Source organism: Hoplias malabaricus, chromosome 5, assembly GCF_029633855.1.
Source record: "Hoplias malabaricus isolate fHopMal1 chromosome 5, fHopMal1.hap1, whole genome shotgun sequence".
In the NCBI taxonomy this organism is placed as follows: Eukaryota; Metazoa; Chordata; class Actinopteri; order Characiformes; family Erythrinidae; genus Hoplias; species Hoplias malabaricus.
Genome location: NC_089804.1, coordinates 35,112,455 through 35,138,198, shown reverse-complemented (window position 1 = coordinate 35,138,198; position 25,744 = coordinate 35,112,455). Strand labels below are relative to the sequence as shown.

The 25,744-nt window shown below is 43.4% G+C and overlaps 1 protein-coding gene across 1 annotated transcript in view; it reads right to left on the bottom strand.

The window, feature by feature from the left end:
* Window positions 1-24,727, bottom strand: part of cacna1da (calcium channel, voltage-dependent, L type, alpha 1D subunit, a) — a 108,557-nt gene extending 83,830 nt beyond the window's left edge. The window contains exons 1-3 of the mRNA XM_066670571.1: window positions 24,181-24,727; window positions 15,648-16,065; window positions 13,822-13,927 (exon numbers count right to left, since the gene is read on the bottom strand). Of these exons, the coding sequence (XP_066526668.1) occupies window positions 13,822-13,927; window positions 15,648-15,898 (357 nt within the window). The 5' untranslated portion in view covers window positions 15,899-16,065; window positions 24,181-24,727. The remainder of the gene's footprint in view (window positions 1-13,821; window positions 13,928-15,647; window positions 16,066-24,180) is intronic.
* Window positions 24,728-25,744: the final 1,017 nt, after the last annotated feature.

Here is a 25,744-nt window from a genome sequence, read left to right as displayed (position 1 = left end):
AAGATGCCTAACTTCATCTTGTTAGCTTTGTACCTAGAATTAGACCACTTTATGAAGCTCTGGTTAACTTCTGCATAGTTTTTAAACGGTGCCCCCTAAAGCAGTGTATGCACAGATTATAAAGAGTGAGGCTGGTAAGAAAAGCCACTCTATAAGCTGCAACACAGCCTGAAGATTGGGATTTAAAGTGGGCATCAGATGCAGATTTTATGATCAACCCACAAACAGAAAGTGAATCAAGTGCATTTCCACCGCAGCAGTTAAAGAGAGAGAGATGCACAAAACTGGCGCAGGGTTAATGCTTCTTTACTCTTTCACAGATACTGTCAGTGGATTGTCCTTGGTCATACCCTCCTTCAAAAGTTACACTGTGCCGTATCAATGAGCAATGAGCTCTATTCTCCCTATCACAGCTCAGTGGAGCATCACAATTATTTTGAAGCTGTAATTTTAAGGTAAAAATAACACAATACATTTGTTTGATTGACAATAGTGATTATTTGCAATGGTTATTCTAAATCTTATAGACTACAAATTGCATTTACTTATAATTTCATTTAATTTCATTTCATTATCTGTAACCGCTTATGCCTGTCAGGATACAGCTTATCCCTCAGGGCCCTGTGAAGGACCAGCGCCCCCTCCAGAGTGTATTCCTGCCTTGCGCCCAATGATTCTGGGTAGGCTCCTCACCCCCCGCAACCCTGAATGCAATTTGTAGTCTGTAAGCTTTAGAATAATCATTGCAAATAGTCACACACAGCAATTAAAACAGTGAGGAGAAAAACTACAAATCCTTACAATTACCTGTGTGATATTTGTCAGCTAAAATCTTCTGACATTTGTCTTTTCCAATGAATAAAACAGCTGTTCAATATGTTATATTCATATAGAAACATTTGAGCCAAATAAATTCGCATCAAGTTCTCAGAAGAAGTGACAGGCGAAGAGACAGAGGGAACAGGGAAAGGACCAGAGACTGAAATTAACTTGAACAATATTTTTCTCACTGACATTAATTAGGGATCCGGCACCACACAAAATCATCACGTCATGTGCGCAGAAGCATGTCTCTCCCCACTAAAATGGCACTGTCACTGCTGAGGGAGACAGAAAACAGTGAAAAATGCATTTCCATCGTTTCACCCATCTGTTTTATTCATACATCAGCAGTGAGAGAGAGAGAGAGAGAGAGAGAGAGAGAGAGAGAGGGGACAGGGCCTGTGGGGCAGACCATAAATATCTCTGACTCATCACAGCTTATTTATGCTCTGAAGACTTACAGTACATATTCCTTTCTTTTTTAACACACATTCACACACACACACACACACACACACACACACACACACACACAGAGCTGTCTCACAACTAGCAAATCATCACTTAAACAGCAAAAACACAACCCAGACCAGATTTTGCATGCTACAGCAGGACAATTCCCAGTAAATGTACAACACATATTTTTGGTCAATATTTACATTAAAATTTCATTCATTCATTCATTCATTATTTGTAACCCTTATCCAGTTCAGGGTCGCGGTGGAATCATTGGGCGCAAGGCAGGAATACAACCTGGAGGGGGCGTCAGTCCTTCACTGGGCAACACACTCACACACTCACTCACACCTACAGACACTTTTGAGTCGCCAATCCACCTACCAACGTGTGTTTTTGGACTGTGGGAGGAAACCAGAGCACCCAGAGGAAACCCACGCAGACACGGGGAGAACACACCAACTCCTCACACACAGTCTCCCGGAGCGGGAATCGAAACCACAACCTCCAGGTCCCTGGAGCTGTGTGACTGCGACACTACCTGCTGCACCACCGTACAGCCCTACATTAAAATTTGTTTTACAAAATTAATCAAAGGCCACAGAAACAACACAATGTCAAGAAACAACTACTCCAGGACAGTTTGAGAGATCTAGACAAACAAGCCACATATATATATATCCTTTGTGTTCAGTTTAAAGCCTGACCACATGTAACTTCTATTAGCTCTGATTGACCTTGGCGTCATTATATAATTTCCCATTCCTTCATTTCCCTCAGCACAACCTGATAAATGATAATTTAATAATTCTCTCTCGCTCTCTTTCTCTCTCTTTCTCCATCATTCACAGGTCCCACAAATCACACACACACACACACACACACACACATGCACACACAAAATGACATTCATGCATGGAGCAAATGGCAGGGGTGACATGATTTAAAATGACAACCATCTCTTTGTCACTGCAGCAATAATTCTTGTCCAAGGAAAAAGATCCAGACAGGGCTGGCATGTGCCAGCACTCCTCTGAAAAAATTCCCACAAACCCCACAAGACAACACCAACATTACCAATATTACACAGATCCAGGAGGAAGTCAGAGAAATCTACTTGAGGAAATGACCTCTGAAAACAAGTCTACACGACACAGACATCAGAGTCTCAGAAAAGAAAAGACTGGCTCCAAACTGTCAATTAGCCACACATGGACACAGCGAAGACAGGTCTCAGCACTTAAGCATATATAGTATAGGTAGCATGTGATACTGGACACAGCCTGCGTATGTGTGTGTGTGTGTGTGTGTGCACTCCACTAGAGCTTCACAAGTGACAAAGATTATCGTGTTTGTGCCTTCAAATTAAATTGTGTCCTTCCATTTCTCTTTGTCCCTCTATCTCTCAATCTGTCTTTCTGTGCATGTGTGTGTGTCTCAATCTCAGTAACTCAGCAACATCTCCTTCAGTTCATAACAGACCTACTGAAAATCAGAAGACCTTGAGTGTATTTCCACCCCTGACCAGCAAGGGACAGTGTGAGGGGGTTGACAGGAAGCAGCCCTGACACAAAGGGTGAGGGAGAGCCAAAGTAAAGCGCTGTACTGACGGGTGCACTTGGTGTTCCTCACATTCTCACGTCTGTGAGAACAAGACATTTTTGGCTCTTACGGCTCAGTTATGGCAATAGCAAGTGTTGTTTGGGCCAGACATGAGACAGATGTTGACTTGGTCCACAACACACCTAACATCAGATACATATACACAAGAATCACATACATATATCAACTAGGAGCTCATATTGAAGTGACCAAAATCTGATTTGAACAGATCAGAACTGATATGGTCACACAGCCCCCCAAAAAAATCCCATTAGATTCACTCCACACAGACCAATGTTGTTCTCAATCCTGATCCTAGGGGTCCACTATCCTGCACATTTTAGAGATTCTTCTGCTCCCAGAACACCTGATGTAACTAATGAGTTAATTACCAACCCCTCCCAAAGGTGAAGTGGGCCTGTTTGAGCAAGGAGAAAACTACAACATCCAGGGCAGAGACCCACCAGGACCAGGATACATAATCACAGACGTAGCCAATGAATGTAGGTGCCAAGGTTATGAACGTGTAGCCCCAACTTTTAATCCACAGCCATGTTTCTAAACACTGTGTTTTCTGAACACATCTAAAGAAGATGAAACACATTTCTTGATCCCCTTAGGGAAATTGCTTCTCTGCATTTGATCCATCCATGGTAGTGAACACACAAGCACACACTAGTGAGCAATTTTTCACACAGACTAAGGACAGTTAACACACACACAACAAGAGCAGGGGGCTGCCAACCACCTCAGAGCACATCTCCCAGCAAGGAACAAGCCGGTCACATCAACCTGTCGTTGAAACTGGCACTGTGCAACCCACGACTTCATATCCTTCTCAAAATCACACTCGAGTTGTTTGTTAACGCTTCAGTCACTTTTTCCAAAAGCTCTGCTTAATCATCAAAATTAGCACTGGGTTGACAACATTCAAAACAGCACTGAAACATCTACAACAATTGATAATCATAATTTACACTTTGGCTTCAACTAACCGTTGTTTTTATTGTTGTGTCATTTTTCAATTTTTTTGCTGTTTTATTTTGTTTGATGTCCACATCTCACACTCCCTTCCAAAGCACACTCCGTCTGTACATTTTTCTCGTACTATAACACAACAGTCAACAATCAGTTTTCAGTCAACAATCAGACTTTGCTTCCGTAGCTAGTTCCATTGAAAATCCTTCTAAAGACACTAACACAGATGATTTGATCAACCTTTTTAATCACACATGTGGCAGAATTATGAACACAATTGCTCCTTTTAAACCTAAAAAGCCCACACTGTTAACTCAGCCCTGGTTTAATAATGATACCTGGGTGCGTAGACAAATGTGTAGGCAGGCTGAACGAAAATGGAAAAAAGACAAGCTCCAGGTCTCTTACCAGATTCTTAGGGAAGGTCTAGCCAAAAACCAGCACTCTTTTAAAACAGCTAGAGCCAAGTAATTTGCCAATATAATCACCAAAAACCTTCGCAGTCCAAATGTCCTGTTTAAAACAATAAATGCTGTACTGCACCCAGCTGCCATGTCCATTCCTGAAGCCTCTATAGAGACCTGTGAAATGTTCAGGATTTTTTTTGTGGATAAGGTAGCTACATTAAGAGCAAATATTGTATTCTTTAGTTGTGATCTATCTGAACAGCTGACTCACTGCCGTTTTTACTCATTTTCAACCTGTGTACATGACCAACCAGACTGATTTAATTTTGTACTCTGGATGTACTCCCTACAAAATTTCTCAGAGATGTGCTGAAGCCTGTTGGCCCTAGCATTCTATCCATATTAAACAGTAGCCTCTTCAATGGCAATGTACCGTCTTGTTTCAAGCATGCAATTGTTGAGCCCCTTCTAAAAGGGACCGAATGGATTTAAATAATTTTAGGCCAATTTCCATACTACCTTTCTTGTCAAAATTTCTGGAGAAAGTTGTGTTTTCTCAACTTTCTACATTTATAAGTGCACACAGTATCTTGGATAAATGGTTTAGTGCATACCATAGTACTGAGACTGCTCTCCTTAAAGTGTTAAATGATCATGTTAATTCTTTTAGATCTTAGTGCAGCCTTCGATACTGTCAATCATACTATCCTGTTGGGCCGTTGGCATCCAGGGTTCTGCATTGAAGTGGTTCGCTTCTTATTTGTAAAACAGAACCTTCTGTGTGAAGATGGGAAAATTCTTCTCCTCTGTAGCAAATATTACCTATGGTGTTCCTCAAGGTTCCATATTAGGCCCCATTCTGTTTTCATTATACCTGCCCCCACTTGTGTCCATCTGTCAGAAGTACAATATCTCTTATCATTGCTTCGCTGATGATACGCAAATATATCTTCCACTTAGACCAGGGGATAATGGCTCGCTTGACACCTCACAGATTGCTTAAACTAGTGGATGTCAAATAAGTTAAATCAAGACAAAACTGACATTTTATTTTTGCAACCCTGCTGTTACTAATACTATAGCAAAAGCACTGGGGCCATTGTCTGACTGTTCACCTGCAAAAAATCTTGGCTTCATTTTTGATTCTGCCCTTAATTTTGAGAAGCAAATTTGTGCCATCTGAGAAACCTTGCGAAACTTAAGAATATCCTTTATACAATAGATTTGGAAAATTGCGCTCATGAATTAATTTCCTCTCATTTATTGCAACTCAATATACTCTGGTCTCAGTCAATCCAGAATGAAACGACTGCAATTAGTTCAAAACACTGCTGCCAGGCTTATGACCAGCACAAAGAAAAGGGAGAACATCACCCCTGTACTTGCCATCCTGCATTGGCTTCCTGTGAGATACCGAATTGAATTTAAGGTTTTACGTTTTGTCTTCAATGCTTTACATCTTGTGACATCTAGCAATATATCTGACATGATCTGTGGTCACTCAATCATTGCGTTCTTAAAACCAGTTGTTTTTAGCTGATCCACGTTCTTGGTTGAAGTTTAAGGGTGATCGGGTATTTTCTGTTGCTGCACCAAAACTATGGAACAATCCTCCACTGTTCATAGTCCTCTCCCACATTAGAACTTTTTAAAACAAATTTAAAAACCCATTTATTTGCCTTGGCATTTGACTACCCATAGAGATACTGTGTGGTCCTTTGCTTGTGTGTTTGCTTGTTTTATTGTTTTTATTTATTTTAATTACACCTTTAATAGTTCTATTTTAGAATAAGAAATCTCACCTTGTGTCAATTTATAACTTATTCTTAAGTTGGTTGTCTTACTGTAAAGCACTTTGGCTGACACTTGTTTTAAGTGTCAATACTTTGTATTAAGTATTGATAATGAAATTCATTGCCAACTATTTTGTCAATTCATTGTTGCAGCTCTAATTTACATGCAGGAATAACTTCACTTTTACCTGTCTGGGAGGCTAGTGTTTTGCACTAATCTCCAGGTGTGTGTTTTGAACTAGGCATTTACCCAGCAACATTGTTACAACAGCTCATTAACTTAAAACACATGCAAATGTAGAAGCCCAGCTCCAACCTGGACAGCCATGGAAAATGACTAACATTATACTGACCCAAGGATATATGCACACACACACAAACATACACACACACACACAAACACAGAGTGCAGGATCAGACAGGCCCCCTGTGCCCATTCAGATTCTGTCCTTCTAAAAGCAGGCCTTTCCACAAATGAGTCAGAGGGGCTTTTAGTTTGTTTAATATCTTTACACAAATGACTGTGCAAAAGTGTGCGTGTGTGCGCGCGTGTGTGAGTGCGATTCCAAAATCTAAGGTGACTCAGTGCCTGCGAGTGGGATCGTTTATTAATGCTTGAGCACGAGATCACCTGAGGAAAGTTCAGCCAGGCCAGCGTGACGATGCCAGAACCATTTCATCTTTCATGCACCAGTAGGCACAGACAACGACACAAGCACAAACACAATCCACACATATACACACACAAACACACACACACATTTGCACAAATTTGTTCACCACATATTTCTGTCATGTATTTTGCAATGCAGTGTTCTAGTGCGTTTCAATACAGTACTGTGAGATACAGATCAGCCATAACATTAAAATTACCTTCTGGTTTCTCTCAGCTCCATTAACCATACAGGTCACTCTGTATTATACAATTACTGACTCTAGTCCATCTGTTGCTCTGCATAAATTGTTTGCCACCTTTTTACCCTGGTCTTCCGTGGCCAGGATCCCCACAGAGGTATGATTTGAGTGGTGGATCATTCTCAGTGCTGCAGTGAAACAGACATGGTGGTGGTGTGGTGGTGTTAAGATTGGATGCTGTAATACGCTAAACATGTGAGCATTAATATCTTTGTGTCAGCAGCAATGCAAGGGGCAGGCAAACTGCTCTGATCCCAATTATATTTTATCTGAAGCAACTAAATTAAATTACTTAATGTTGCAACAAAGCTGTGTGTATGTGTGTGTGTGTGTGTGTGCGCGTGTGTGTGTGTGTTAGATAAAGAACAGTGGGCTGTCAGACCATCAGGGGCAAATGAGCAGTTAGCTAAGTGATTAAATACACTCTTCAGCCATCTTCCCACCAGGGTCTGGAGACACAGCCAGACACACACGCGAAAACACACACACACACGCAGCCAAGAGCACAACAAAAACACACACACAAAAACACAGGAGTGCTCACATATATAAATTCACCCATAAAATACAGAAACACATACTTGCACTCATAAACATACACACATTTTAAACACACACACACACACACACACACAGTCCTTGTGGCAATAATAGATCATATTTAGTTTCCCAGTGAGTGAAATAATTTTCAATCATTTCACATCACACATTTTTACTGATTTAAATTTATTATCAGATATTAATCTTCAATAATTCAGTAATAATTCTGAAGACTGACTTCAATACACACGTAACAAGTGTAAGTGTCTGTGATCTTCTGTGTGTATATGTGTACTTTATGTTTACTGTGAGTCCAGCTGTGTTGGTGTGTGTGTGTGTGTGTGTGTGTGTGTTTGTGTGTGTGTGTGTTGTATGGATGCGATTGGCTATGAAAAGGGCACAGATCCAAGCAGCATCAACAGGAGCCGCCTGCAGCACCCTTCAACCCAGACCACCGACCAGTGACCTTTAAACAGGCCATCAGTCTGTCTGACAAAAGGTGTGTGTGTGTGTGTGTGTGTGTGTGTGTGTGTGTGTGTATGTGTCTGTGGACATAAACCTAAGAAATGTGAGGAAGAATCATTAAAAAGACAATGACTTCTGAATACATATTATTTTATGCAGGAGAATAAGGACACTGAGGATGTAGCTGCAGGAATGTTTGTGTATCAGAGCAAAAAGGGGGATGGAAAGTGTAATGGATAACACACAGCAGGCTGGGGTTTCATTTCCCGTCATGCCACCCCAAAGAAGAGCCTCTGAGTCTAATGTTTGCCTGTAACTTTGAAGTATATTTAGTCTCTCTGTGTAAGAGGGTCATAAACTTTAAATGAGATTTTTTTAAACCAGTTTTGTCATGAATCATTAGTCATTGCCAATTCCACTCTATTAGCGAGAACTGCTTCTGTCACATGAAGTGCCACCAGCTTGGGAGGGTGAAGTCAAACACATGCTTTCTCTGAAACGTGTGAACCAGCCACAGTCTTTTTTCAAAACACAAACCAAGTTTTAAGAACTAACACGACACTACTGGACAGCTCAACACACAGGAGAACACCAGCTCCTGGGTTTGTGCTACCATTGCAGAGTGTAATTCATCCATCCATCCATTATCTGTAACCGCTTATCCAATTTAGGGTCGCGGGGGGTCCAGAGCCTACCTGGAATCATCGGGTGCAAGGCAGGAATACACCCTGGAGGGGACGCCAGTCCTTCACAGGGCAGTGTAATTCAGTTTTCTTTTCTTTGTAATTCACTTTTTTCCACTGTCCTGAAATCAATAGGTGTGGGTAGCAACAACAGAGTCTATATTTTCCCTATTACAGTTCTGTGAAGCATCACAGTAATTTTGAAGCTGTAATTTTAAGATAAAAATACCATGTTGCTTTAAGGAAGTTTTAAAACAGGAGAAGTACATTTTCTAAGTGCAGTTCATGATACTCATGTGTCATTTTAGATCAAATGCCACACACAATTTTGTTGAACACAACTTATAGCTGTCCGCTGCACTTTGCTGAGTGCGACCACTGGCAAGAATTCATTTATTTGTTTGAGTTACAGCAAGTTTTTCTCCAAGACTACTGGAATCTGTGTGTTCTTGCATGTTTTACATGAAGAACAAGTTGATGCAGGAGGCTGTCAAACCGATTTGCAGACATTCTCAAGTAAGATAAGTGTGTCTCCTCGTCAATGTAAGGTTTTACTAACATTGTAAACTCTCCACCCTCCGCCCCCTATGTATTTAACGGCCTCACGTATCACCTGCGTTGTTTTGTTTTTCCGTCTTCTCATAAAGATAAAGCAGCAAAAGAGCTCTTCATTCTCTTCTTCTTCTAGCATGTGTTTGCTCGCTTCAAACAATGTGAATGTCGCCATGGCTACAACAGTGATACTGATACTCGTGTTCCTGTAGTCATTGCATCAATCATAAAATGTCTTAGCGCCCTCTGCAGTAGAGGAGAGTACGCGACAGGCAAAACAAAACTACAGAAATAATGCAACCTTGCAAAGCTCGCCAAGGCGCTCTTAGTTTGCCCAGCCCTCATAAATTCCATCTCGAGAGAAGTATGCTGAGCCCTTTACTGTCACAGTGCCTACTCCTACGTGAAAGTGTTAATATATAGAAAGGCATGCAGTATGTAAATGTGTTCTGTGCCAACAAGTTCAAACACACACACACTACTGCAGACAGTAACAGACAGAACCAAGCCACTCAGTGTCTCAGTTTAAAGGCCCAGTGAAAAAACAGCTACACCTGCAGTAACACACTGAAACGGCACTTTTCATAATTCATAACCACATCTCACATGAGAACGCAGACACTGCTCCTCAAGCTGTGGAGCATGTTGCTGAGGTTTAGAGAAGGTAGTTATAGCTACTAAGAACATATATGAACATAACAGAAAATTTGTAAAAAGCTGAACACTTGTTAAATAATAAACACTCTTAATAATATAAAGACACCGCGACCCTGAAATGGAGAAGCGGAGAAGAAAATGATGATGATGAATAATATAAAGATGGGTTAAATTCATTATTAATTTAAATCTATGTGTAGATAACCCCTGGGTGTCAACAATAACTACAACAATCACAACATAATGTAATGTAATTAGGGTCTAAATATTAAGTTATAAGTCCAACAACGCTTTTGGTCAACTTTTTAAATCTTCATGCTGCAAACAGAACAAAGTTGAAGATGAAGAATGTCACAGTCACCCGGTAGGTTGCACTATCCCCTGCTGCACAGTGCTCAGAACATCACACCTACACACCTCCGGCAGAGAGAAACGCACTACAGCTCCCTGGAGCTGTGCTGCACCTGCAACTCTCCAACCCAGCAGGCGCTAAAGTAATACTGCAGGAAAACATCATTTCAGCAATTAAGAAATGTCAGTTACACTTTACAAGTTACAATAATCTAAAATCCTGAACTTTAACTGAGACTTTGATGATGACAGCACTGGGTCTCCTTGTGGAGTCTACACATTCAAGAGTTTTATTTATAGAGCTCCTTTAATACAAAAGCAATTCAAAGTGCTTTACAGAAGAAACTGTTAAATTAAAAGTAAGAATAAAAATCATAAAAGTCCAGTAAAACTATTAAAATATTGCAGTAAAATGAAATACATAAAACGAGTAAAATGATTTAAAAATTCTATATACAAAATAAACAAAAATTTCCTATTCATTTAAAGCAAATGTTGCCTAAAGATTCCCCTATGACCTTTCCTCTGGAAAAATGGTAGAGAACACATCATTTTCTCCTCCCTCAACATCCACAGACATATTGCCCTTGAGCAAGGGCACCTAAAACCCAACTACTGCCCTGGTGTATATGAGCTCACTGCCCCTATTCACTAGGTGTGTATCTGTGTGTGTGTGTGTGTGTGTGTTGTGTGTATGTGTTTACTACCAGTAGGATAAATACAGAGTCTCAATTTCCTTGTAACGCTGTGCAATGACAATAAAAAGCTTTCAGCAGCAATAAAAAAAATCTAAGAATAAAACGTGATTATTGTCATTGCACAGTGGTATAACGAAAGGTGCCACAAACTTTAACCCATGCATGAAAATAAACACACACACAGTGCACACACATTCAATCGCAGTGGTGGAGAGCAATCATTTGAGAGTTCAGTGCCTTGTTCAATGTCCTCTCAGCCATGGAGGTTGCAGGAGACAGCACTGTTCATGCCCACAAGGTTCCTGCCGGTTGAGGGGAACAAACCAGTGACCCTCAGACAGACCACAACTTACCCACAGAAAAAAATAATCAAATCATTCACATCACCTCAACAGCAACAGCGAGGGAGGTTAACTGTTGTAGCTCTTGTATTAAAACACCTCTCAGCTCATTTCTGTACACCTGAGAACCGAGCGTCTGACTCACGTCAGTGCACCTGGGGAAGGCTACCTGCGCAGTGTGACACAGGGCATGCTGTGTATGTAATGAAATGTTCACCTGTGATAACACACCCCAGGAGCAAAACACACAAACATACACACACTGCAACATAGAATGGATGTGCAAGGCCAGCATGAGGTTGAGGATCTCACTCTCGGTCTCTCTATCTCACAGACACTCACACACACACACACACACACACACACACACACACACACACACACACACTGCAACACACACACACACACACTGCAACACAGAATGGATGTGCAAGGCCAGCATGAGGTTGAGGATCTCACTCTCGGTCTCTCTATCTCACAGACACACACACACACACACACACACACACACACTGCAACACAGAATGGATGTGCAAGGCGAGCATGAGGTTGAGGATCTCACTCTCGGTCTATCTATCTCACAGACACACAGACACAGACACACACACACACAGGGAACCACAACTGAGAAAGACACACATTTAATGCTTATGTGCATTAACTCTGTATCAGCAACAAATGAATATCCATGTCAAAATGACGATCCTGAACTGAACCTGAAGGAGATAAAGGAACACAAGGTAAGATTTGGTATTTTTGTTCCTGAGCTCCCCCTGCAGTTGTAGAGTGTAATTCACATTTACTGCATAGCAAACCTTTTACAAAGTGCAGTTTCTGCAGTGCTGAGCCCAGAGTAGCAATGATAGAAGTGGGATTTACAGTAATTCTAATCCCTGCTAGCACACATGGGATTCTAACAGTATGTTAGCCTTAGAAAGCCCACAATGCAGCATCTCTGTTGTTAGTTTTCTGTTAAGCTGAATCATGTTAGGAATGTGAACTGTGAGAAAGAGCATTTCAAAACTGACAGATTCTATCATCAGGAGATCTTTGTGTTTATTTTCAGAATGCAACTGGCAGAGTCCTGAGTGTGAGGCCAAATTAAGGCACTTAAAGTATTCACCATCAACTTGTGGGCGGAGCATTTGTGGCTGAGACTAGGTGGAACTGAAGACAACTAATGATTGAGAATACAATTGAGCAAAAGCCTGAGGACAAGTTTCTGAAATCTTTCCTTAAAAGTGTGGCATGCTTAATATATTCACACGAGTTGATGCTTTGTGTTTATTTTTTCCTTTATATTTCAGCCCTATAAACTGCAGAGTTTGAAGTGTCGAAATTGAACTGTACCCATGCACTCGAAAGCTATTCACTGCTCATTAGCCACGGGTGCTGAGCCCCATCCCAATGTGAGATTGAACAGCTGTCTCGTCTCGCCTCGAATTCATCTCCCCGCTCAGCCAAGGAGCAGAGAGACACACACCACATCACCCCCGATTCATCAGGCCTGCTGCACAGCCACCGTCCACACAGGCACACACTCGCACACACAAGCCACTACTCTAAATATACCACAGCGGACCCATATAATCACAGCTATTCAACACACCAAGCACAGCAGGCTCTGAAAGAGGAGATCAAATGCATTCTCAAAAGACAAAGGACATTAGATGCAACATAAAATCTGATGTAATGGTGCAGTGATGGGGCGAGAGTGTTTGAGATCTGAGTGGGCTCAGTACTGAGCCATTTTGAGTAGGCAGAGTAGTGCAGATTAGATGCTAAACTAATCCAGGTAGTACATACTAACACTAGCATAAGGGGCTAGTGAGCATTAAACCTAGGAGCTCTTCAGCCAGAGCAGTCCACTTAACAATCAGCTAATCTATGCATCAAGCCACAATTCTAGGGTTAAAGGGGTCACCAGCTCTTATAACTCCTTTTGTAAAGCTGTTTTGAGAACTGCGGGTTGTGAAGATCAGAAGATGCTACACCAATCCCACTTTACTTTAGCTCATGTCAAATCTTAAAAGAAATACATCAGCCAAGACGTCAGTTAAAATGCTGACTGCACATGAGCTCTTGATGTACCTGCCTAAAATCCTAATCAAGAGTCACATGAAAAGGTGCTTTGGCTTAATACACCAATCTCGCACCAGTCTAGTCCCCCGAGTGATGCCTTTGGACTTGCAGCAATCACTTCTTTGCAGGACCAGATCTAGCAAAATGAAAAATAAATCAAATAAGAAATAAATTATCAATAAATTTGCTGTACAAGGACTTATATGTATCTCCATTTTTGTGAATGTTTAGTTTGCTACATCATTTGAACACAGCAGTGGTCCTCCACATTGTGTGTAAATTTCATGATGAATGAACCAAAATTCGGTCCCTGACATTCAAGCCTCCATGAAAAGGGGTTTGGAAGGAAATTTTCATGGAAATATTCTTCATTTTCAGAGATCTGGTCTCTGTAAAGAGATAAGCTTCATCTGTAGTGTGATGATAAATCAGAGAACAAGCTAACGGAAAGACTCCAAAGTTAATAGGAGTTTACTTACCAAGTCGTGGTTAGTAGAGTTGGAATCATCCTCAGGAAACGGGACGTAGACAGCTAAGGCCATGCAATTGGCAAAGATAGCGATTAATATAAAGATATCAAATGGCCTGAAAGCACAGGGTTAAGGAACACAGAGTAGACAGAGGCAATCTGTATCAGCGTTCAGTCTTAGAGACAAACACATATTAAGCAAAAAGTGAAATGCTCAGTGAAATCAAATAGAAGCCGATCTAATAAAGCTAATGCACTTAGCGTCTCTGAATTGGAGCCAGCCTCAACCTCCTCTGCTCAGTAGTTGTTTGTAACGATATATACAAATAGGCTCTGAGTATTTTTACACTGAAACAACACCAACACACACAGAGCTAGTAGCACAAACGAATAATAAGCAGATGAATTTATACCATTTCTTCATTCATTCTTCATTCATGTAACTGCTCCAACCTGTTCAGGGTCGCACATGCAGCAAAGCATTGAAGCAGCTACTTTGTGTTTCAGGCACAGCCAATGTGTCCTTGTTTGTGCTTCATCAAGGCTGATACTCACCTGAAAACGTCTATCAATGATGTTAACTGTGCAGCTGCTACCAGCTCTTTTTTTCTATGCAGGATTTCAGCCAAAATATCTGATACGGCACACTCTCTCTCTCTCTCACACACACACACATACCCTGAAACTCTAGGCCAACGCAAGGCAATCAGCTTCATAAACCAGTTATAAACCACTTTACAACTAAAAAAAGTGAAGGATAGAACGTAAAATGGTTCTATTGGGGGATAAACCTAATTCAACATTGATATCTGCTCTATTTTTGGTGTACTTCTGAAACTGGGCTATCAGCTACTTACCAACTCCAACCTGTGATTCAGCAGGACGGACACCTTTATACAACCTTATCTCAAAGTTTAACTTTAAACACACTAAAAGTGGTAATTTCATAGCCACCCCCCCCCCCCCACCACCACCACATCAAGAAACTAAATTTATTTTTTTCCTGAAGAGAACCTGGAGAGAACAGCAGTCCAAGCTCTATTCAGTCCTGATTCCTCTTATTGAAGCATGCAGGGCTCTGTGTGGATTTGCTACCCCTCTGAGTCTGGTTTAAGTTCCTTTAGCATCTCACCAACTACAGACAGAAATGCTTTGCCCTAACTAGGCTTCATACACACAAAATGAAAACTCCAGGCTTAAAACCTCAGCATCACACACAGAGAAGACCCAAGAACCTTCTCAGTGAAACAGTGCTGATTTAATTGCTATCCTATCAGAACTTTGTGATATTCACATCCTGTACATTTTCATGTTTTTTTTTCTGCATAGACAGATTTTTGCAGTTGAATGGGAATGTTTGGGAGTCTCTGAACATGCGGGTCCAGCTCTGCGATTAGAAAAACACAGACAAGTGAGCAGGGCATTTCTAAAGTCTCTGCACTTGATTTGAGAAGAGGAGCAGAATGAGAACGGCTCATTTTATCCTGTGTTATCTGACAGCAAACAGAAAACTGACTGGGGGGGCTTGTTTCAAAGTGAGTGGCTGGTGGACTCCAGATTCACAAGTTAATAGGCACAGGCACTGAACAAAGTGAATTTTTAACTGTAGGCCCCCGTTTAAAGTAAATGTTAATACATTACTAAAGAATTAACTGTGAAAATCACTATAGAATCAGTGTTTTAACTTCGTCACCTGGACTTTCCTTTCATTTTTGAGGTGGCGTGAACTCTATAACTCGGACCACAATAAAAGGCCAGGTTTTGCTCATGCAAGCGGAGGTACAACGTATGAAATAAGCTTTAAAACCAACTTCTGTAGCTGTATGTAAAGGATACTTCCACTCCACAAGACTGATGCATGCCCGCCGTATGGGGTTGTTGAGGTTGAGGCAGAAGAGGGCTCTCTGGGGCCGAGTGTTAGCCGAGCTGCCCTGCTTCTTGCTCTTGGCGTACTGCTGTCTCTTCTTCTGCGCCAGCGAACCCGCGGGCACCACGCTGGATGGGGGCGGGGCAGGCGGGGCGCTGGGCGGGGCCGGGACAGTGGCAGGAGGTGGGGCTGTGGGCGGAGCAGGGCCGTTGGCGCTCATGGTGCCGGTGTGGACTGAAGCGAAACATCCACCGGCGCAGGCCTCCCAGAGGAGAGGGCAGAAGGACAGAGAGGAGGGCAAGAGCAGGGGCACAGAGGCAGCTCTGTCTCAGCAGCCTGGCACGTCACCAGAGGTAGCAACGCTGGCACTGCGGGCATAATTTGCCTCTGTAAATAAAGGGAGAAAAATTATCATTAAGTACTTTTGAAAATATCAGAGGGTGAATATTCTAAAATTAAAATACTTGGAAATCTACACAAGTGATGTCCTACGTTCTCCATTAAATTATCTTTAGACTCGTTAAAGCAACACTAGGTAAGATTCTGTTTTGAAATAAATGTGAAGGGGTGTTTCACCTATGGAGTCCGGCCGGGCTTAGCCCGAAGGGGATACATGGGTCCACTCTCCCATGGGCCCACCACCTGTGGGAGAGGTAGTAATCCGGGTCTGGTGCATTGTGGATCGAGTGGTGGTCGGGGTCGGGGGCCCTGGCGTACCGATCCTCGGTTACTGAAACTGGCTTTTGGAACATGGAACGTAACCTCTCTGGTGGGAAAAGAGCCTGAGCTGGTGCGCGAGGTTGAGAGGTACCGACTAGATATAGTTGGGCTCACCTCGACACACAGTATGGGCTCTGGAACCAATCTCCTCGAGAGGGGCTGGATGCTCTTTCACTCTGGAGTTGCCCAGGGTGAGAGGCGTAAGGCAGGTGTGGGCTTACTCATAACCCCCCGGCTTGGCGCCTGTACGTTGGGGTTTACCCCAGTGGACGAGAGGGTAATTTCCCTGCGCCTTCGGGTTGGGGAAAGGGCTCTGACTGTTGTTTGTGCTTATGCACCGAACAGCAGTTCAGAGTACCATGCTTTCTTGGGGACCCTAGAGGGAGTGCTGGAGAACACTCATTCTGGGGACTCCATTGTTCTGCTGGGGGACTTCAACGCTCATGTGGGTAATGACAGTGAGACCTGGAGGGGCGTGATTGGGAGGAACGGCCCCGCTGATCTGAACCCGAGTGGTGTTCAGTTATTGGATTTCTGTGCTCGTCACAGTTTGTCCATTACGAACACCATGTTCGAACATAAGGGTGTCCACAAGTACACCTGGCATCAGGACACCCTAGGCCGCATTTCGATGATCGATTTTATAGTCGTATCATCTGACCTGCGGCCATATGTTCTGGACACTCGGGTGAAGAGAGGCGCTGAGCTGTCAACTGATCACCACCTTGTGGTGTGTTGGATCAGATGGCGGGGGAGGATGCCGGACAGACCTGGCAGGCCCAAACGTGTGCTGAGGGTTTGCTGGGAACGTTTGGCAGAGGAACCTGTCAGAAAGATCTTCAACTCCCACATCCGGCAGAGCTTCGACTGCATCCCGGGGGAGGCCAGTGGGCCATGTTCGAGTGGGCCATGTTCCGGACCTCCATTGTTGAGGCGGCTGAACGGAGCTGTGGCTGCAAGGTTGTCGGTGCCTTTCGGGGTGGCAATCCCCGCACTCGGTGGTGGACACCCCGGGTGAGGGGGGTTGTCAAGCTGAAGAATGAGTCCTATCGAGCCTGGTTGGCTCAGGGGACTCCGGAGGCAGCTGACAGGTACCGAGGAGCCAAGCGGCTCGCGGCCTCGGCAGTCGCTGAGGCAAAAACTCGGGTGTGAGAGGAGTTCGGTGAGAACATGGAAAACGACTTTCGGTCGGCTCCGAGAAGTTTCTGGCAAACCCTCAGGCGACTCAGGAGGGGAAAGCAGTTTTCCACCAACACTGTATATGGTGGGGGTGGGGAACTGTTGACCTCGACTGGGGACGTCACCAGACGGTGGAAGGAATACTTCGAGGATCTTCTCAATCCCACCAGCACGTCTTCCGCAGAGGAAGCAGAGCTTGGGGACCCCGGGGGGGGCTCGTCTATCATCGGGGCTGAAGTGGCTAAGGTGGTAGTGAAACTCCTTGGCGGTAGGGCCCCGGGGGTGGATGAGGTTCACCCCGGGTTCCTCAAGGCTCTGGATGTTGTGGGGCTGTCCTGGTTGACACGTCTTTGCAACATCGCGTGGACATCGGGGGCAGTGCCTCTGGACTGGCAGACTGGGGTGGTGGTTCCCCTTTTTAAAAAGGGGGATCGGAGGGTGTGTTCCAACTATAGGGGGATCACACTCCTCAGCCTCCCCGGTAAGGTCTATGCGGGCGTACTGGAGAAGAGAGTCCGACCGATAGTTGAACCTCGGATCCAGGAGGAACAATGCGGATTCCGCCCCGGTCGTGGAACACAGGACCAGCTCTTTACCCTCGCTAGGATCCTGGAGGGTGCATGGGAGTTTGCTCAACCAGTCTACATGTGTTTTGTGGATCTGGAGAAGGCATTCGACCGTGTCCCTCGGGGTATTCTGTGGGGGGTGCTCAGGGAGTATGGGGTACTGGGCTCTTTGTTACGAGCTATCCAGTCCCTGTACAAACAGAGCAGGAGTCTGGTTCATATGGCTGGCAGTAAGTCCGACTGGTTTCCAGTCGGAGTTGGATTCCGTCAGGGCTGCCCGTTGTCACCGGTTCTGTTCACAATTTTTATGGACAGAATTTCTCGGCGTAGCCAAGTGGCGGAGGGTGTCCGGTTTGGGGGTCTCAGGATCCCATGTCTGCTTTTTGCAGATGATGTGGTCTTGTTGGCTTCATCAAGCCGGGACCTCCAGCTCTTGCTGGACCAGTTTGCAGCCGAGTGTGAAGCGGTAGGGATGAGGATCAGTACCTCCAAGTCCGAGTCCATGGTACTCAGTCAGAAAAGGGTGGAATGCTCTCTCCAGGTTGGAAGTGAGATCCTGCCTCAAGTGGAGGAGTTTAAATACCTCGGGGTCTTGTTCACGAGTGAGGGAAAGATGGAGCGTGAGATTGACAGGCGGATCGGTGCAGCGTCAGCAGTAATGCGGGCTCTGTACCGGTCCATTGTGGTGAAGAAAGAGCTGAGCAGAAAAGCAAAGCTCTCGATTTACCGTTCAATCTACGTCCCAACCCTCACCTATGGTCACGAGCTTTGGGTAGTGACCGAAAGAACGAGATCGCGGGTACAAGCGGCTGAAATGAGTTTTCTCCGCAGGATGTCTGGACTCTCCCTTAGAGACAGGGTTAGGAGCTCGGACATCCGGGAGAGACTCGGAGTGGAGCCGCTGCTCCTCCACGTCGAGAGGAGCCAGTTGAGGTGGTTCGGGCATCTGGTTCGGATGCCTCCTGGACGCCTTCCTGGAGAGGTGTTCCGGGCATGTCCAACGGGGAGGAGGCCCCGGGGCAGACCAAGAACACGCTGGAGAGACTATATGTCTCGACTGGCCTGGGAACGCCTCGGTATACCCCCGGAGGAGCTGGCATCGGTGGCTGGGGAGAGGGAGGTCTGGGTTTCTTTGCTCCGACTGCTTCCCCCGCGACCCGGACCCGGATAAGCGGTGGATAATGGATGGATGGATGGATGTTCTCCCTATTACAGGTCAGTGAAGCATCACAATGATTTTATGGCTGCATTTTTAAGGTACAGATATCACCTAGTGTTGCTTTATGATGATGCTTATGTAAATTAGTGAAGTACAAAAAGCAAGGCATTGAACTCTAAAGATAAACAGAAAAAAACATACTGTATTCTTATCATTGTAAAAGTCTACAACAAAATTATGCCTCTGAATTTAACCCATCCTTGGCAGTGAAAACACACACACACACACACACACACACACACTAGAGCACTAAGCACACACCCATACAGAGCCATCCCCAGCACCCAGGGAGCAGCTGCCGATTAGGTGTCTTGCTCAAGGACAACTCAGCCATGGATGTTGATGGAGGAGACAGCGCTGTTCCTTCACAGTTCACTAACCATAAGCACTGAAATAATTCAGTGAACGGCAAAGAGAGAGAGAGAAAAAGTGTGCCAATGAAGTTTGTAGGAGGCTCTGTGATGATTTCCTTAACCATCCACTACATTATGCAACATTGTGGGTGTTGAGTCAAAATTTACACGCTGAGTCTTTGGGGCTAAAAGCTGGCATTCATTACCAGCAAGCACACACACAAAGACACTAAAATAAACATCCTCACGAAGAGCCCAATAAAACCCAAATAAAATATAACCGCTCTCATGTCTTCCGCTGCATCTAAGCGCACAGATGGCACCACGTATGCATGAGTGAGTGATCAAGCCCCAGTCAGTAATGAGATCTTTTTGAACTGCTAAAGATGTCATGAACATGACTGGGCTTTTTCCTCCAGTGTTTCTGACCCTGGACAGACTTATTAAGTAATAATATTCACACAGTTTATAGCTTTGTCATTCATCAAGCAGGTTAACTGTTTAGCAGTAGAGATATAGAGACATTATTCCACATGTTTCTGTATTTTTATATATGCAGCCATGCATATTCTCATACACTTTGATCTGATTATCAATTTATGGAGGCTACACATGCAAATATTGTTTTTATCAATGTCCATATTGGTCCAATGGGCCAACACTAGATCCTTAGAGGATCATTCACTGCACATTTTACATTTCAATTGTACACCTATAATATCAGCCCGGGCAAGGCCACGAGGCATAATTAGAATATTTCAATCTGCCATGAAAGCTGCTCTGAATGGAGGAGATGTGTTTGCTCTTATCCTGGATAATAGGAATCGAATATATCTTCAAATTGCTTTACTCTTTTACTTAATTCTTACAATTTGTGTTTAACTATTTTATTATTATTATGGTTTTAACCGTTTCAATTTTACTTCAATTACAGCAAATTTGGTATCGTTAAAGGCACTTACAAATAACTTATCTTCATCATTATTAGCAGTAGTAGTAGTAATATTTTATAAAAGGAATAATCCAAGGCTTTTTAATCTCATCTACTAAAATATAATTTAGAGGAATTAAAAAACTTACAAATAAAAAACAAACTTTTGTTTTATTTTTAACTGTACTACAGTTTACAATAAAATATCCATCCATTATCTGTAAGCGCTTATCCAATTCAGGGTTAGGGAGGGTCCAGAGCCTACCTGGAATCAATCGGGCGCAAGGAGGGAATACACCCTGGAGGGGGCGCCAGTCCTTCACAGGGCAACACACACCTACGGTCACTTTTTTTGAGTCGCCAATCCACCTACCAAAGTGTGTTTTTGGACTGTGGGAGGAAACCGGAGCACCCAGAGGAAACCCAAGCGGACACACCAACACACCAACTCCTCACAGACAGTCACCCGGAGCGGGAATCGAACCCACAACCTCCAGGTCCCTGGAGCTGTGTGACTGCGGCACTACCTGCTGCGCCACCGTGCTGCCCTACAATAAAATATATTAAGAATAACTTAAAAATATGTTTAATATAAGACTACGTGGAGTGAAATTTCTCGGAGTGACTTTGGCATGGCCTGTAGCCTGCAAATGAACTTTCAGGCATGTGGTCCCATAGTGGTGGGTTGTCAGTTTCCTGGATGTCTGGAAAAAACACATAAAAAAAAGCCCAATGCAGATGCGGCTTTGGACACTCAGCATGTGACTGTCAGGACAAACCAGGTATGAGGACACTGAGACAACCCCTTGAGCCCAACATGGCTAATGGAAGACTGTCCTCTCCTAGCACCCACAGAACATCTGTAAAGTATTAAGGTCCATTTTCTGCAGTTTGAATTTAGAACATAATGAGCTTCCATAAAAAGCTATTTTAAAATAATACAATTTTATATAAAAGTATTTGAAAAACTACATTTCTGTGCTGTACTGCTTTGTGTATAGGCAAAACTAGTCAGGATGGAAAAGACAACTAACTTGTAATGCTAATGTGAGCACACTCACACCTCCATTCAGCATTCCAGGATCTATGCAATTAGTCTCCACTTCTATCTCCACCCACCCCTCAACCGCTGACCTGCAGATCAAAAGCCCTGCTGCAAAAATTGTCAGGACTGGTTGTTTAGGTGTGATGTAAGAAATCCCATACGTGTGAAGCCCTGATTTTTTTAGTTTTCATGGGGAAATGCTCAGCCATGGCATTGACTGCTTACTCACTCAGGATACGGATTCTACTGTGTAAACATCACCATACTCATATGCTGACAGGGCTTGCCACTGGATTTTCACTGGAAGGCATCTTTGAGAATTAATAATTAAACAAGCAGGCATAAGTTGAACACATCTGCCCATGTGATGCCTTTGAAGAAATTTTAAAAATCTCAGTCTACGGAATACTGCAGTGTAGTTTGTTTTAACATAAAAAACAAAAGAAAGATGAATAAGCCAGTGTCTACTGCATTAGCTCAGTGTCAGATTACACTACAGTGAATAAATGAGCTGACGCTTTAAATTCCCAGCTCAGGTGAGCCACAGAGGGCCTGTCCTGTTCTAAAACAACCTCCCTGTATTCTCCAGAGAAGTTAATGGTGACCGGATGGGGACAAAAATGGCTTTTTCATTCTCGATCTCTCTCATACACTAAAAGGCATACAATGTGTATGCATTGGAGCATCAATACAGTAAAACCAACTCTGTCTCAAGCTCCAGGATGACATGACAAGAGCTGAAAAAGCCAAGGAGAAAAGAGACGAGCATCCATAGAGCTGTCACTCCGATAAATCAGCTGCTGAGTCCTTGAAAATTGCTTGGCCCCAGCAGAGGGAGAAAAGAAAGGAGAAACCAGTATATACTCACAAGTATATTCTCTTTAAACCACATCATTGTGTGCTGTATCTGCAAGGCCATGGTTACACTGCATACGGACTGAAGAAGGGTAAAACCAAGTATCCCATTTTCTAGATACACTATATGCTGCTGGCACAAACTACCTACACGACCTCTAGATTATTTTGTAGGTGGTGTATTTTTGTCCTCTGTCCTCGCCTCTTTTTTTGTTTAACGTCGATTTGAATCGAGCAGGGAGCATGGCGATGATGCAGACAGCTAGTGACATTCCCAAAAGGGATTCGTGATAAGTCCCCTAAAAGGAACACTAAAAGACCACAAAAACACACACAAACCCACTTGCAAATATTTCTCCTCGACGTATGCACGACACACATTTGTCTGTAGACATCAGGACATATGAATAGCACAGGCTAATCGCTGTGTAAGGACACTGTGTGTAAGTGGCTGTAGTGCCGTTAACAATAATGATAATAACACTAGCCCACCGTGGACGGTATTCACCTCAGACAAAACCGTGCTCCAAAAAATTCAACCAAACTCATCGTTTTTCTCAGATACGACCCAAAATGGAGAGTATTACAAAACCGATGGAACCTATGGTTTTATGTGAGAGAAATGCACAAAAATCAAGGCCAAAAATGGAGTGTGTCTCTGAATGGTTAGTAAGCTCTTGTTGAAGGAGAATCGAGCGACCGTTAAATTCAAATTTGCTTATAATTCGAATGCAGAAGCGTTCCATTCTGAACTGGAGGGCTGCGTCCCAAACCACAATCTACTCCACTACACACTTCCCTGCTGAAATATAATAGGCTGCGTCCTAAACCTTTAAATAGGGTCCCGTTCCCAAAATAGTACACCACCATTAGAAGTCCATTATTGTATTTTAGTGTTACGGTAACCTATAGCATATTTCTAGGGATACTGTACAATAAATGGTTTTGAAATTTCCTAATGATTTTAAAAGCCCCCTTTGAGTCATCTATGAAAACCCAAAACATATCTCTCTGTTCAAATGACCTTATTTCCTTTTCCTCTTGTTAAAAAAACACCTAATGCCTTAGAAGTAGCTTTTCTGTAACTCTGCATGTTCTCCTTCATGCAGTACTAAATTTGCAATTAGTCCCTGCCTCTATCTCCACCCACCCCTCCACCATTCACCTGCAGCTTGAAAGCCTGCCCTATGAGTTAACAGGATTGGTTTCTTAGGTGTGTGACGTATGAAACCCTGGCTGCCTGAGTCCATGTTTTTGAGACTTTCCTAGAATGGAAAGGATCAACACTGACTTTTCATTTTGCACATGACGTCTTCAATTTTATGTAATGTACTACTATGTTATGTACTACACTCTGGTGTATAAAGTGAAAGACATTTTAATTATTTTATAAATGCATAAATAATGTGGTTTATAAAGGGATATGAAACAATTGTAAGAACTTTTGATTGAGTTTTATCTAAAAGGGTTTATGGGTGCTCTGAGTGGTCCCCAATGATAGGCCATATCCCATCAAGAATGATATCCAGCAATGATACCAACCCGGAATGCACTACTAATCTAGGTGTACTAGTTTTGACACACTATCTAACGTTACTGTGTGGGTTTGGGAGACGACCGATGCTTTTTCGTACCTGCTCAGAAGACTTTCCTCGTCCGCGTGCAGCTTCGTTTCGCTTACATCCATAAAAACCAAGAAACCACCAAAGAGTCGCCGGAGTCCTCATTAAAAGTCACCACTCTTCAAATAAATAAATTAAAAACAAGTGCACAGAGAAACGACGAAAAACGGAGGGATGATCCGTGTCTGGGTTGTAGGCACGAGAGACGCACGCGTGGACACGAAGAGCGCACGCATAAACATACATACATACATACACATACACACACACACACACGCACACACATAGAGGCGCGCGCGTGCTCTAATTAAAGTGTTCCATGTTCTCCGCGTGCACTAACGAGAACGCCGTTCCCTGGTCTTTTCGGCGCACAGACCGAGCCGTGGTACGCGGGTGCGCGCGCGAGCATCGCCTTACTCGTGCATGCGCGAGACTGGGTTTATTTACATGCCAATTTAAAAAAGAAACAATGTCAGTAAAAACAAACCAATGCACCCAACGCCTCTCGCTCGTTTCTCGTGAGCGTCCTCAAAACCGCGCGAGCGCGTGTAACACGTCCCTCCCGTTCGTCACTTCAGCCTCCACATCCGGGTCCTTCGGCTTTTTGCGGTCAGCTGAAAAGAGACGAGCCGCGTGCGCCAAACATCAAAGGATCGGAGAGAGAGAGTGGTTGCCATTAGTAACGGACCAAACATCCATCTCTCTCTCTCTCTCTCTCTCTCTCTCTCTCTCTCTCTCTCTCTCCTTTTCCTCCCTCACTCTTTGATGTATCTGTCAGTTCAGTCTATATTTCTCTTCTGAATGCCTCTTCTGAAATCTATCTATCTATCTATCTATCTATCTATCTATCTATCTATCTATCTATCTGTCTGTCTATCTATCTATCTGTCTATTTCATCCATTTCATCTTTCACTGGTGATCAACACCATCATCATCACGATCATCTTCATCACCATCATTACCATTTCCATCATTACCATCATCATAATAATCATCAGCAGCATCACAGACATCATCATCATCATCATCACTCCATATAAAGCTCTTTAGACAGGTGGAGGTCACTGGTGGAGGTGAAGAGGGAATAAAGGCAGAACATGGGCTGTAGACGTCTGGTGCCATTCACCACCACTGGGAAGAAATCTAAGTTTCTGCAGAACCTACTCTGGCCTTGTGTTTACAAATATTCCACACAATCCATTCAAACGTAAACACAAGGATAAATATATTATTCCTGAACATTATTACTACTATTATTACTATTATTACTTTTATTATTATCATTATTATTATTAGTAGTAGTAGTAGTATTACATGCAGAAATGTGGTGTAGAGCAATATTTCTCTCTCTCTGAGTCAGCCTGCTGCACCAGAGCCAAAGAGGAAATAAAAGCGACGTAAAAAGCAAAGCCGTCGAATTGTAAATAATCTGCACAAAAATGAGGATGGACAGCCGCAGGCAGAGGGGGGCCAGTGTGTGTGTGTTAGTGTGTGTGTAGCAGTGTCACAGCAGAGATCAGCAGTTCTCTGCAGCACTAGTCTGTGTGAGCGTGGAGCCGGTTTGGTCAAGCAGCA